Genomic DNA, 12733 nt, shown 5'->3' on the forward strand with positions numbered 1-12733 from the left:
CTTTTCAGAGCAATCACAGGTTCTTACCAAAATGGAGCCCGTCACTCTCCACAGATGCACAGCGTCCTTGCCACGAACCGCCCCCCCCCCCCCCCACAGAGGGTGTGCCGTGACAGCCCGCGGCCCCCACGGACATGCGGCGTCGCCAAGAGCCCATCTCGGTGCACACAGCCCGCGGGTTTGGACAAACGTATGGTGTGCACCCACCATCTCCCTGCCCGGAAGTGCCCCGCGCCCTCCTGGCCATCGCTCCCTCTTCCCTAAGCCCTGGACGCCACTGGTAACTTTTCTCCAGTCTTGTTCTGTTGTGATAAGATACACGGGACATACGATCTACCGTCTGAACATTTTTGAGTATGCCGTTCGGTGGTGGTAAATACATCGTGATGTTGTGACGTCTCACCGCCGTCCACCTCCAGAGCCCCCGTCACCTTGTGAAACACCAGCTGCCCGTCCCGTGTCCCCTGCTCCGGCAGCCACCACCCTACTGCCTCCAGCATTTTGACGACTCTGCCTGATGCGATCAGTGGAATCAGACAGCATCTGTCTTTCTGTGGCTGATTTCAGTGAGCACAACATCCTCAAGGTTCACCCGTGTGGCAGCAGGTGTCAGAACATCCCTCCTTTTCAAGGCGGAGTAACAGCCCCTGGTCCGGGCGGACTGCATCTTGCTCGTCCGTTCGTCCGATGGGGGGACACGAGGGCTGCTCGCGGGCTTCAGCGATGCTGCCTCACGCTGCTGTCGACGTGAATGTCCGAGTCTCTCTCCCAGACCTTGCTTTCAAGTCTTTTGGGCCCGTAACCACAGCGGAATTGCTGGATCATCTGGTAATTCTATTTTTAGTTTTTGAGGAGCTGTCATACCGTCTTCCACAGCAGCTGCCCCGTTTTCTGTTCCCACAGACAGCGCACGAGGGTTCCGATTTCTCCACATTCTCGCCAACACTTGGTTTTTGCTTGTTCTCGACAGCTGCCACCGTAATGGGTGTGAGGCGGGACCTCCGTGTCGTCGTGAGTTGCATTTCCCACAAGATTAGCGATGTTGAGCATGTTCCCACGGCCTTATTGGCCACTTGCGCGTCTTTGGAGAAATGTCTAGTTTTGAATCAGGTTGTTTTTTGTTTGCCCGGTTTTAGGGCCTGGCTCTGGCAGCACTGAGTGCTCCGCGGTCCCCATCATCAGATACGGCAGAGGCTGGTGGAGCCCCTTGTCCGTGCACCTGGGCATCCTGAGGGCACTGCCATCCTGTGGACCGTCTGTCCCTCTGACCAGAGCCACCATGGCTATTTGGATGACCATCTCCACTCAGCTCCTCCTCCTGCGAAGTATGTAGCTGCTGGGCACCTAGGCCAGCAGCCAGGCAGCACGGACCTTCCGGTCAAACTCACACCGCATTCTGGGCATTCTGTTGTTGTCACTGGGGGCTCTGATCCCCAGGAGAGAAGAGAGATGGTCAGTCAGAGCTCCCCACTTCCCTTCACCCACCCATTGTGCCCACACAATGGTGTCACGGTGTCCCCGAGCCCCCACCACCATGACAAACAGTTTTCTGAAGCAATCCGTGTGCGGGGCCAATCCTACAGAGTGCACAGTCCAATCCGACACCCGTGCGCGGGGACTCGTCTGTAGCCGATCTGCAGTCCTTTCCAGAGAGGCCAGAACGACTGGGACAGCGAAAACTTGCTCAGTGCAGAGCAAGTGTCAGCCACCACCCACTTCCAAGGAAATCTGTATTTGGAGCTGGGGTTGAACATTCACCTTCACGGATCTGTTCAGTCCTCCAAGAAGAACCTCCGAGAGTAGTGGATGCTGCTTACACGGATGGGTACTAACAGTTATGACCTATTATAAAAATAAATCCGTCTCACCAGCCATACTCTTGCCTGACATTTTCGAGCTACACTGACACAGGATAAACAGCGTGGCGGGCCAGCCAAGCACGTGCACAGCAAGTAAGGAAGGGCCCGTGTCTGTGTGTCGTCGCCTGCTGCAGAGACCACGGGGCCTTTACGAATCGTCTGACACAGGACCGTTTGGTTCTCAGAGGGGCGACGGAGCTGTGCAGCCAGGGAAGGGCTGACTGTCCAGTAAACTCACGCAAGAGACACGAAAAACAGTTTTTACTTTGCAAAACCCTCCCACCACGCACGCAAAAGACAGTGAGGCCCAAAGTAATATAGGTGGAGGGAAGACCACCGGTGTGCCTTGGGTCTGGTTACATGCTCTGATCCGGGACCCCAATCTCTGCACCACTGTGGACCTGAGAAAGTCCTCGGGAAGACGTCTGAAAGTGCAGACATTGAGACGGGAGAAACTAGGACCGGCGGGAACCTCGTGCCAACTGAACTCTCCTCGCCACCCAGCCCTCCCCTCGGAACGCAGGGGTGACCAGGAGAAGGGCCACTGGTGCTTCCGAACTGGGAACTTTATCAGCACGTCCGTGCTCTGTGCTCCTCGTGCGTACGTGAGACTGGGAAAGCCGGTGAGTCACCAACTCTGTTGGGGAGCACTCTTTCCCAAGGAGCCAGTGTCCCGAAAGGAGGCTTGTGGCCAGGGCCGCCTGGAGGGCTGCCTGCACCTTGGGGAGCCTCCTGGCATTCCTCTCCCGTTCTGATTTCCTGACTCCATGTTCCGACCAGAACCCAGCAAGCAGACGGCACGGCCTCCGCTTCACCGGACGCACCTCCCCAGCGGGTCGGCGTCACGCTCGGTCAGACACGCGGCCGGCGGCACCGGGCCTGGGCCTGCCCAGTGCCCCCAGAGGCCACCAAGGCTGCACTTGATGCCTCCCCCAGTGCCAGGCCCGCTTGGTCTGACACGGGTCCCCAAAGCAGGTCGCGTGTCTGGCAGACCGGTGGGCTGACACTTCCACGCGCTTTGCGGAAGGAGTCTGAAGGGGGTCGCGGTGGCCAAGCCCTCGGAGCTGCTCCTCAGGGGCGCCCTCCCTGCGGCCGCTCCGGCTCTCCACGCCAACACTCCCACGTGGCCGCTACCCTCCTAGGGCCCGGTGTCTGTGCAGAGCCGTCTGGGCCCTCACGCGTCCCTCCCACCCGTGCCGGGAAGTGGCAACCCGGGGTGGCAAAATGCCGTGATGTCCCCGAGGGCCCGGGGCCTGCTTCTCCACGGCCTCCTCCTGAGCAGGAGCCACAACCAGGTGCCAGTGACGTCCTGACCCTGGCTGCTTGGGGACAGATTCGTGCCAGCCCCCCCCCCCCCAAACAGACAGGACTGTCGGGTCTCTAACACCAGGTGGCCTATGAAACCTAGTCAACGCCAGGGGCCCCATGACATTAGGTTATATCGCACACGAGACATATTCCAACGTGGTGTCTCTCTGTCCCTGGCTGAACCTCCAGCGGCTGACAACTGTGTGCCCAGTCAAGGACGCGAGACTGGATCCTCACCTCAAAGGGGAGCAAACTCATCACATCGAGTGTTTAGGGGAGAGTATGCTCTACTGTCCCTGCTGCACAGATGGTCGAAGTTACAAAATTACTCTAGAAAGCCCCTGGGTCCTTACGGCAAAGCCATAATGACATCAACGTGTGGCTGAGAAGCCACCACTTTCCACACAGGCCAAAAGCATCGGTAGCAGGTGCCTGTGTTTTAAGATGCGTTTTCTAGTGAAAAAAATCTTTAGTAGAGACAAACCTCTGGCATCTGAAATGACCAAGGGAGACAAAGTTGAGGCAGTCACTTTACACGTTGGCATTTGCAGAGACCGAAGTTTAAAAACCATAAGCCAAGTGAGGACGGCCCCACAAACGCGTATGTTCTGGTGTCCACCGTCCCGCCCTCCTCCTCTGGGGCCTGGGCCCGGTGCGTGCTGAAAACCGGCCTCCCCAGCAGACTCGAAAGTGCAAACCTCGTTGGCCTGTTATCAGTGGCAGTGAGAAACGGATTCATCTGCAAGAAGCTCTTAAACTGCCCGAAAGACTGTCCTTTTAAACGTGTCCTAGGACTGTGCCCTTCGACGTTTTCAGCTCGCCCGCCCTCGTGGACAGCGAACCCGCCCACGGCCACAGGGGCATGAGGTCCCCATTCGGACGACCAGTTGCGCCACGACCCCGTCTCAGAACAGCGTCAGAACCGTAAAGCCTCGCACACCTCTGCCCGTGGCCAGTGGCTCCGCTCCCGTCTCCGTGGGGCAGACGCTCGGTTCCACCCAACACCTTGACTTCCGGTTTCCAAAGCTACAGAATCAAGGCTGCAGAACAAGTATTCGCTTTTAAAAGTGTTTTAATGACAGATGTGACGTCGAAGCCCGGACACACAATGACGGCAGCCTGCCACCGAGAGCCCAGCACTCCATACGGCCGCGTGAGTGCGTGCACGCTCAGCAGACGCTCTCCGTTCAGAGCTCCGCTGAGGCCTGCGGTGTTGACACTTCTACAGAAAGACAAGAGCCACCAGAAGGGATGTTTCTAGGATGGACACGCACCTATTTTTTGTTAAGTAACTTTAATGACACGGCCGTAGCGGCTGCTGCTTCGGAGCCTCCCGCAGGGCGCACCTGCCGTAGGCACGGCGACCCTCTGTGACGCGGGCCTGGCCTGCAGAGGCCACGAAGCCCCGGTGACAGAGGCGGGGCCCCTTTCGAGGCTGGCAGCAGCCTGGGGAGGTCCGTCACGACTCTCGAGGTTTCCGGCCACCCCAGGCTGTCACGGTAATGCTTCGTTTCGGACAGTATACGATTGGTGATTAATGCAAACCTTGCTCTCCGGCAAAATACTATTCAAGTAGTTTTAACTTAAATATTTTAAAAGTAATCTTTACATTATTGAAGACTGGTAAAAAATACAGAATCTGACAGCTTTCATTTCATTCCATCTGGCGCTCTGAAAGTCTTCGCTTTTGCATTACCGTAATCTAGGAAGCAACCCCTGGCCCCGTAAAGCTCCTCGAAGGGTTACTTTCAAGATCCGTCTTCCCCTGTTACCGGTTCAAATGCACGACAGTCTCAGAAACCCTTTGCCACTGCGTTAGGAGGAGGGACACGGGGGGACTTAGAACCAAGACCCTTCCTGGTTACTTACTTCCGTTATGAACTTTACAATGAAGAGGGCGCTGTATGTAACAAGCCGGGCTGATTCCCGTCACGTGAAGGGACGGCAGAGGATTGTCCTTTTCCGCCCTTAATGAAAACATGATGATCCCATGTGAAGCTTGATGAACAGTAGTAAAATGTTTGGCGATCAGAAGTTAATTAGCATCGAATCCTTGACCGGGGATGGTGCTGTCTCCACGGACACAGTCGCTGGAAAAGCTGGTTTCTGCCGTGACCACTTGACGGAGTCCGGTCTCCGGTCCTGGGGGCCACTCCGGCCCCTCAGTAGATATCTGGGCAGCGGGAGAAATTCCGCTCAAAGTAGCCCCCCGCATACAACCAGTCGGGAGCCCCCGTGTGCGGGTTGCTGCCTTGATGAAACCACCTGGAACACAGAGGACATGGTCAGGAAGCACGTGGACACAACCTGGCTCGTGTTCCCTGCAGGGAGGCCTCACCGCAGCAGCACGCGGCTTTAGATGCAGCCCAGGGCAGCAGCCGCGGCTGAGAGTTATCGACCACATTTTCTCTCGAATGCTGTCCCCGCGAACAGCCCAGAGTGGGCTTCGCCAGCAGACCCTCAAGGCCTTCACGGAAACACGCTAGGCTGTTAGCGGAGAACGGCCACTATCCCTTCCGAGGGAAGGACGGGCACAGTGCTGGTTCCTTCCCTGGAAGTAGGCCCGGCGTGTCTAACTGGGGAAGGGGACGACCTGTGGGCAGGGAGGCAACGGGGCCGCCACCGCGGGCACGTGTGTGGCACGTGCCCTGGGAAGCCCCCCGGACCCTCGACTGCTGGCGCACATCCTGAAGACAACTAAGGACCTGGGGCTCACAAAGTAGAAGGAGTCATCTGAGGACCAAATATCGCTACTTCTGCAATGTATTTTTTAAATCGATTCCTTAAAGACAATGAAGGAGGGTGGATGCTTTTCAAGCTTTTTCTGGAATGAAGCCACTTCCAAATATCGGAAAGACTGAAAGCGCAAACTTAAATCAGGTCGGAAGCCCGAGCACGAAGAAATGGTTTTTAAAATGTTAGTCACAAAACAGCCACAGGAGGCGATCGTGACCAGGCCTAGAAAACAATGCCTACAGCGCATCAAGCTTGATTGGAAAAAACACTCAGTGAACAGCTCAAGGCCACCCCAAGATTTTTTTTTAATTGTTTATGGTTTTTTTTAATTTATTTTTGAGACAGAGAGAGACAGAGCATGAGTGGGGATGGGGCAGAGAGAGGGGGAGACACAGAGTCAGAAGCAGGTTCCAGGCTCTGAGCTGGCAGCACAGAGCCCGACGTGGGGCTTGAACTCAGAGTGTGAGATCATGACCTGGGCCGAAGTCAGATGCTCCACCGACTGAGCCACCCAGGTGCCCCATGCACCCCAAGATTTTGCTAGGACTAACATTTTAACGGACATATGTTTTTAATTATGCTCAAGTATTACGGTACTTACCCGACTGAATCCTCACCGAATGGGCTGTTTTCACGTAATTACGACCACTGACAAACCAACCGCGCTTTTCCGGTGAGACAGCAGGAGGCCCCGGGCCCACAGGGTCTGCTCCCTGTCTCTATCTGTCTCTGTCTGTCTCTATCTATCTGTCTCTGTGTGTCTGTGACCCTCTCACCTGGTCTGAACACAGGTGTGTCCCCACCTGCGATGCCCCTGGGCACCGCTCTCCACACCCTCCCTCCTATCCACGCTACCACGTGGGGCCGGCCGGGACCTATCCGGCCACCTGTGCCACGTGGCAGGTGACGTGGACAAGAGCAGCCTGCAGCAGTGTCAAAGGGCGATGGCTGAACACACCATTCCTTCCACAGCACTGCCTTTCCACAAGCTGTGTCGTCCTCCAGCTGGTGGCCTGGTTCAGACTACGGTTTGTTTTAAACTGTGTCCTATTTGAGAGGGATGCTCAGGGTCAGATGCGCTGTGGGCAGGACTGCCAGGCCCGGGTCGGAGGGGACCTGTCCCTGCACTGGCAGGGTACCTACTCACCTTCGGGGACGCTCGGCCCGTCTGTGTCCCGGGACCCACGCCAGACCCGGGGCTGCGGCCCCGCGTTAATGGGACCCCAAAATAGCTTCTGCTCAGCCACAGGTGCACGTGGGGCCCGGGCCACTGCCCTCTCCCAGCCACCGAGGCCTCACCTGGTCTGCCACTCGGCCTCCTGCTTGGCCCGTTCCCTCCGGGCCTCCCGCTGCTTCTCTTCCAGCCGCTCCTTCTCCTGGCTCGCCAGATCTGGGGGCCAAGCACACGGCGTGGGTAAGGACTCAGAGTCGACGGTGAGGCTCCCGGCTTACAACCAACGGAGGCGAGGGTGGAAGGAAGCAGACAGACGCGGCAGCGCCCCCACCCCCAGACCCTAGGTGAGAAGTCACGCTGGTCAGAAACGTCGTCGTCTGCAAACCACACCCGGTCACGAGGCTACAGCAGCGCCCCGACCCCAGTGTGGCTGCGGGGAGAGGCAGGCCTTTCCCCCGCACCGCAGGAGGGCGCAGCAGGGCTCGGGAAGGAGCACCACGCAAGGGCAAGCTCAGGCTCACGGGCGACTTGACCCTCAGGGGAGGGCCGGGGCCAGCGGGGGCTGCTTCCCACAGAGGACCGTCCCGCGTAACCTGACCCTCGGGCTCTGCGGCCCGGTCCCGGGTGCGGGTGCAGACACTGGTCCTGGAGAGTGGGGGTCTCCCTGCCCCGTGCAGTCCCTCCACTCGACAACGACTGTGTCCACAAAACCCAGGACCGCTTGGGACGGCCCTCTGGCCAGCGGCCCACCGCACGGCCGACGTGGATGGGTGAGCCGGCGTGCGGCGGCTCCCTCGTCACGCGGAGACACCCACGGTGCGCGAGCAGCCTGGGCCCGGGATGCGGTCCTACACTGACTTTGGATGGAGAACACGTCCAACCTTGGAAACGTTACCCCAATTTCGCTGATAAGAACTGGGGGACTCGTGTTCCGCACCCGTTGTCCTTCATTTTTCTAGTAACTTAATCGTATCCTATCCACAAGGGGACTGGTCTGCAGCAGGCTGGGATTTCTAAACCTCTTCCACCACGGAGAGTGCGAGAGGCACTGTCCTCAGTCTCCCTGTCTGTCCACCTGCAGCACGGGCGCCCCCCCCCCCCCACCGGCCCGCGAGCGCACCCATGTCGCCGTTCTCCATGCCGCGGATGTCGGGGCGCAGGCGGCAGTCCGTGGGAGCCAGGGTCTTCTCCATGCCGCTCTGCAGCTCGTTGAGACTGACGGTGAAGCTGGTAAAATTGTACATCTGGGGGGAGAGGCGCGGAAACCCGTCACCACGCTGGCATGTTTCCGCGCTCCGCTCGGCTAGGCCGCTCGGGGCGGCCGGGTCCTGGCCACTCCTGCCGGTCCACGCTCTGCCCCACAGTCCGCAGCCCCACAGCTGCCCCCCCCCCCCCCCCCCCCCGCCCCCCCGGCCGGTCCTGGGAAGGCCCCCAGCACCTCCTCACTGTCCCGCACCTGCCGGCCCTCCAGCTCCACTCCTGGGTCCACAGACACGAACCACAGGGAGGAGGAACAAGTGTTGTTTTTAAGAGGAATTCCTGGCAAGAAGTACACCTTTGCCCTGTTGGGTCGAACTATTTTACACTCTGCTGGGAGCCAGCAGTGGCTGTGTCGAGGTGACGTCCGTGTAGGTGGGGGTTCTGTCTCCTTTTTACTGTGGTCTGGTAGGGTGATAGGAGTGAAGTAGACTTCACATGTAGTCCGTATGTTTTACGTATGAACGAGATAAATAATGATAGATACTAAAATAACAGTTACTACACAAAATTATTACATTTATACAGTCACCCTCTATACTGCACCCTATCATACGGGATGTAATAAGCTTATCATGTGCAATATAAATTATAAGCGTAATTTTCAAACATAAGTACCAAAATGCATTTAAGCATCTAAACCGACAAGTCGGGAAAATAATCTCTCAAAAGCAGTCTGGAAGCCCCTTTCAGTGAGACCCAGTCGGTGCAGGCCGCCTAGAGAAGGCACCGTGTGCACGCGGGGCACCTGTCTCACCGCGTGTCAGGGGCACGGCAGCACACCCACACGACATGTTGGCGGAGCACTGCCTTTGCCCCGGGGAGGCCAGGCCGTGGCCGAGGCTTGACTGGGGCTCCGGGAGGGCGGGGAGCCCTCGGAGGCTCACTCTGAGGAAGCAAGGTCCTAGGCGGCGTGGACACGGGGCCGGGGAACGGCTGAGGGGTCTGGCCTGGCCAGGGGTCAGGGGTGGGAGAGGGGCGGGGGTCGGGGGTACGGACCTGGGCAGAGTTGGGGGGCCGAGTGTTGACCCTCCAGAGTAGCTTGCTGCCTGGAATGACCTGCACAGTCTCCTGAACCTCGGGCACGGCATCCGCCACATCGCCGTCAGCTTTCTGGGAGCTGTCGTCCTGAAACACAGAACACCGTGGGCCGGCCGGCCGGGTGGGACAGCTACTCTCGGAGCGACTGTCAGGCAGGGCAAGATGGGCTCTCTGGTAAGGGAGAAGATGCCGTGATGCTCTCTTTGCAGGGGCTCCCCGTGCTGGGGCTCCCCCAGAGGGCAGGAAGTCAGCAGCACAGGAGTGCACCCCCCCCCCCCCGCCCTCCCGGGGAGAGCACACACCAACACCTAGGGAGCCACCGGCTGGCAGGTGGGGCTGGGGGGCTGGGGGGCTGGGCCTTCTACAGCAGCGGCCAGGCGGGGTGCGGCCCTCCCCGGCCGGAGCCAGTCCCCACACGCCGCAGCTCGGCCCTCCGCCAGAACCGCTCACGCCGGGCGACCTCATGGACCCTTAGCACCTCTAGACTGAACCCCGCCTGCAGACCACATCTGAAGACAAAACGCAACCACCCTCACATTTCCCAAGCAGCGGGACCCGGAGAAGGAAGCAGTGGCCACCCCCGCGGCTGCTGCGGGAGAACGCGGGGACATGACGACGCGGCCTCGGGACCCTCCCGGCCGACGTCCAACGGGGCTCGGTACCGCTGGCTGCGGGCCACGGGGTTCGGTGCCAGGAGCTACAGAAGGCTGCTCCCGGGCAAGTGCTCACACAAGTCTGTCTCATGTCGAGTCACCCAGAGGACAACGAAGCTAAACTAAGGCACCAAAAGCCACCCCTTCGGGCATTTCACATTCCAAGTCTGTGTGGTCTTCACATGGAACGTTCCTTTTGCTTTTTAAAGTCAAAGAGCACGTTGGAAGGTGTCCAGCAGCACTCAGGCGATGCCACAGGGCCGGACCACTGAAACCCTGGGGGAGGCTGAACGCCTTGGGCCTGGCCCCCTCTCTCTTCTTACCTCGAACAACCTGACCCTTCCTTTGAGCTACCCCTTCTAGTTTTAGCCCTGAGATCATCAGTATTCCAAAGCTCTGGGGGGAGAGTATCCTTGCCAAAACTTCCCAACTGTGGAATATATTACCTGGTGCTCAGAACTGAAAACACAGACATGACAGTCTTGATTTTTTAATAGGTCTAAGCTAACGAGGTGCTGGGAGACAGGAGGTTTACAAAGAAGAACCCGGAGCACGGCGTTCCCAGAAAGAAACGTAGGTGCACTTGGGCTCTGCCAGGCTTGGGGGACATGGCGTACCAAGTGGCCCCCGAGCCCGGCTGACGGCAGCAGCCTCTGCACACAGAGATGCAGGTAAACCGAGGCCCCGAGCAGCACACAGACGGACGGGCGGATTCCAGGCCTTCATCCTCTCCAGCTGGGACCCCACAGGCCCAGCAGAGGGAAGGCAGACTCCCCCCGCACTCGACTCTGAAGCCCTCCCCCTCTCGCGCCCCCCCCCCCCCGCCCCGGGGGCAGCACCTTACCGGCTGTGGCTTGCTCAGGTGGTCGCCTCTCCTCTCCCGCTTCTTGAAGGACTCGTACGCAGCAGGATCTATTCCCCACAAACACTCTGTCCATTTTCCATAGATCATAAAGAGCTTCTTTTTGCTGTAGTCAAAGGGAATTTTAATTTTGCTTAAGTTTATTTATTTATCTTTAGTAATCTCTACACCCAACGTGGGCTCAGACTCACGACCTGGAGATTAAGAGCCGTGTGCTCTTCTGACTGAGCCAGCCAGGCGCCCCATCAAAGGGAATTTTTAAAACCGTGTTTATAGCAATTATAAACCCTTCATCTAAACAGGCAGCACCTCGATTGTGACCGTGACCGTGGAGTACATTCCCATTCTGGTTTGTCTCCTTGTGAATTTGAGAACCTCTCTGGACAGAGGTGCGAAGAGGAAAATCTGCCTTTGAGGGTCCCCCCTCGGGCCTAATTTGCCAAAGCAGAAAGAAGATAAGGGCACAAGCCCCCACGAGTGTGGACAAGAAAAGGTGAGAAAAAGGGAAGGTTTCGCTGGAACCCACGTGCTGGTCTGGCCACTGCCCTTGAAATACATGAACCTCCAAGACTGTGTCCTTCCCTTTCCTACAAATCACATCAACAGCCCTCGCAATTTCAGCTGGCATTGTCTGCTTTATCTTCATATCCACAGATCGGATGCCCACATCAGTACCCGTCTGCTTGCTTCATTTCCTAACGACCTCTGGAAACTGTCCAGATCAACCACCAGAGCGCTTTGCCGGACTCCAAAAGGAACAACGCCAACAGCGCTGGACTGTTTTTTGTTTTTCCTTTTTGTCTTTTTTGTGTCTTCCTGCGGGGAAAGCACGGTGGCCACGCACCGCCTGGAGATGCTGTTCTGCCAGGCGTGTGACATTTCTGGGAGGGCGGGCACCCCTGCCTCGGGCTCAGCCCGGAAAGTGGCCACGCGGGGACTGGTGGGGGACACTCGGCCAGTCCTCACTCAGGACTTAGTCACCTTGGCCAACATATTCTGTCCCCAAGAGGCACGGCGTTAGGCAAGAGCTCACTCCAGTTTGGGATGGAAAATCAAAAAATCAGAACAGGGTTTGCAGACCCTCCGGGACGGTGCGCGTGGCAGTGAGGAGTGGCCCGTTTCTGCAGGCCCGTTTCACGCTGACCACGGTCTCTCTCTGGGTTGTTTCCACCACCAGGGACAGGCTGCTCGGGGCAATGGCCGGTGCCCTTGTCCTGAAGAGGGCTGCTGTCCTGCAAGGTCTCCGAGCTGAGCCCCGGCTCACTTCAGTGGGCACGGCGGTCAGAGTCTAAAGTCTAAAAGCATCTGACAGGCTGTTTGAACAGGTGACTTTCTGGTACTCAGCAGCAGAAGAAACAGCACCCACCGTTTTACCCTGGAAACTTGTTTCTAATTAAAACGTAGGTGGGGAACCTGGCTGGCTCAGTGGGTGGGGCACCTGACTCTCGATGTCAGGGTTGTGAGTTCAAGCCCCATGTTCGCATGGAGGCTACTTCAAAAAAAGGAAAAAAAGAAAGAAAGAAAAGAAAGAAAAGAAAGAAAGAAAGAAAGAAAGAAAGAAAGAAAAAGAAAATGTCTAGTTTTTAGGAGGTGGAAGGGGTTTCATGACATTATACAAATCCCAATTTCCTGACTGCGGAATAAAAAGTGAGAAATCGGAGGCCAAAAACATAAGATAAAATAACCCAAAGGTCGGGGCGCCTGGGCGGCTCGGTCGGTCAAGCGTCCAACTTCGGCTCAGGTCACGGTCTCGCAGCCCCGAGTCGGGCTCTGTGCTGACAGCTCGCAGCCTGGAGCCTGCTTCGAATTCTGTGTCCCCGCCCGACCCTCCGCCTCTCTCTGC

At 57.7% G+C, this 12733-nt stretch overlaps 1 protein-coding gene across 6 annotated transcripts in view; it reads right to left on the reverse strand.

Moving 5' to 3' along the window:
• Positions 1 to 4221: 4221 nt before the first annotated feature.
• Positions 4222 to 12733, reverse strand: part of OSBPL2 (oxysterol binding protein like 2) — a 37768-nt gene continuing 29256 nt past the window's right edge. For 5 of the 6 annotated variants that reach the window (XM_049650505.1, XM_049650506.1, XM_049650502.1 and 2 more), the window contains 5 exons: positions 10873 to 10996; positions 9334 to 9462; positions 8198 to 8321; positions 7203 to 7293; positions 4222 to 5432 (listed from right to left, as the gene is read on the reverse strand). In XM_049650505.1, the coding sequence (XP_049506462.1) occupies positions 5330 to 5432; positions 7203 to 7293; positions 8198 to 8321; positions 9334 to 9462; positions 10873 to 10996 (571 nt within the window). In that variant the 3' untranslated portion in view covers positions 4222 to 5329. The remainder of the gene's footprint in view (positions 5433 to 7202; positions 7294 to 8197; positions 8322 to 9333; positions 9463 to 10872; positions 10997 to 12733) is intronic. The other variant, XR_007462014.1, reaches the window with a different exon arrangement.

The sequence above is a fragment of the Panthera uncia genome (genome assembly GCF_023721935.1).
Source record: "Panthera uncia isolate 11264 chromosome A3 unlocalized genomic scaffold, Puncia_PCG_1.0 HiC_scaffold_11, whole genome shotgun sequence".
Taxonomy (NCBI): domain Eukaryota; kingdom Metazoa; phylum Chordata; class Mammalia; order Carnivora; family Felidae; genus Panthera; species Panthera uncia.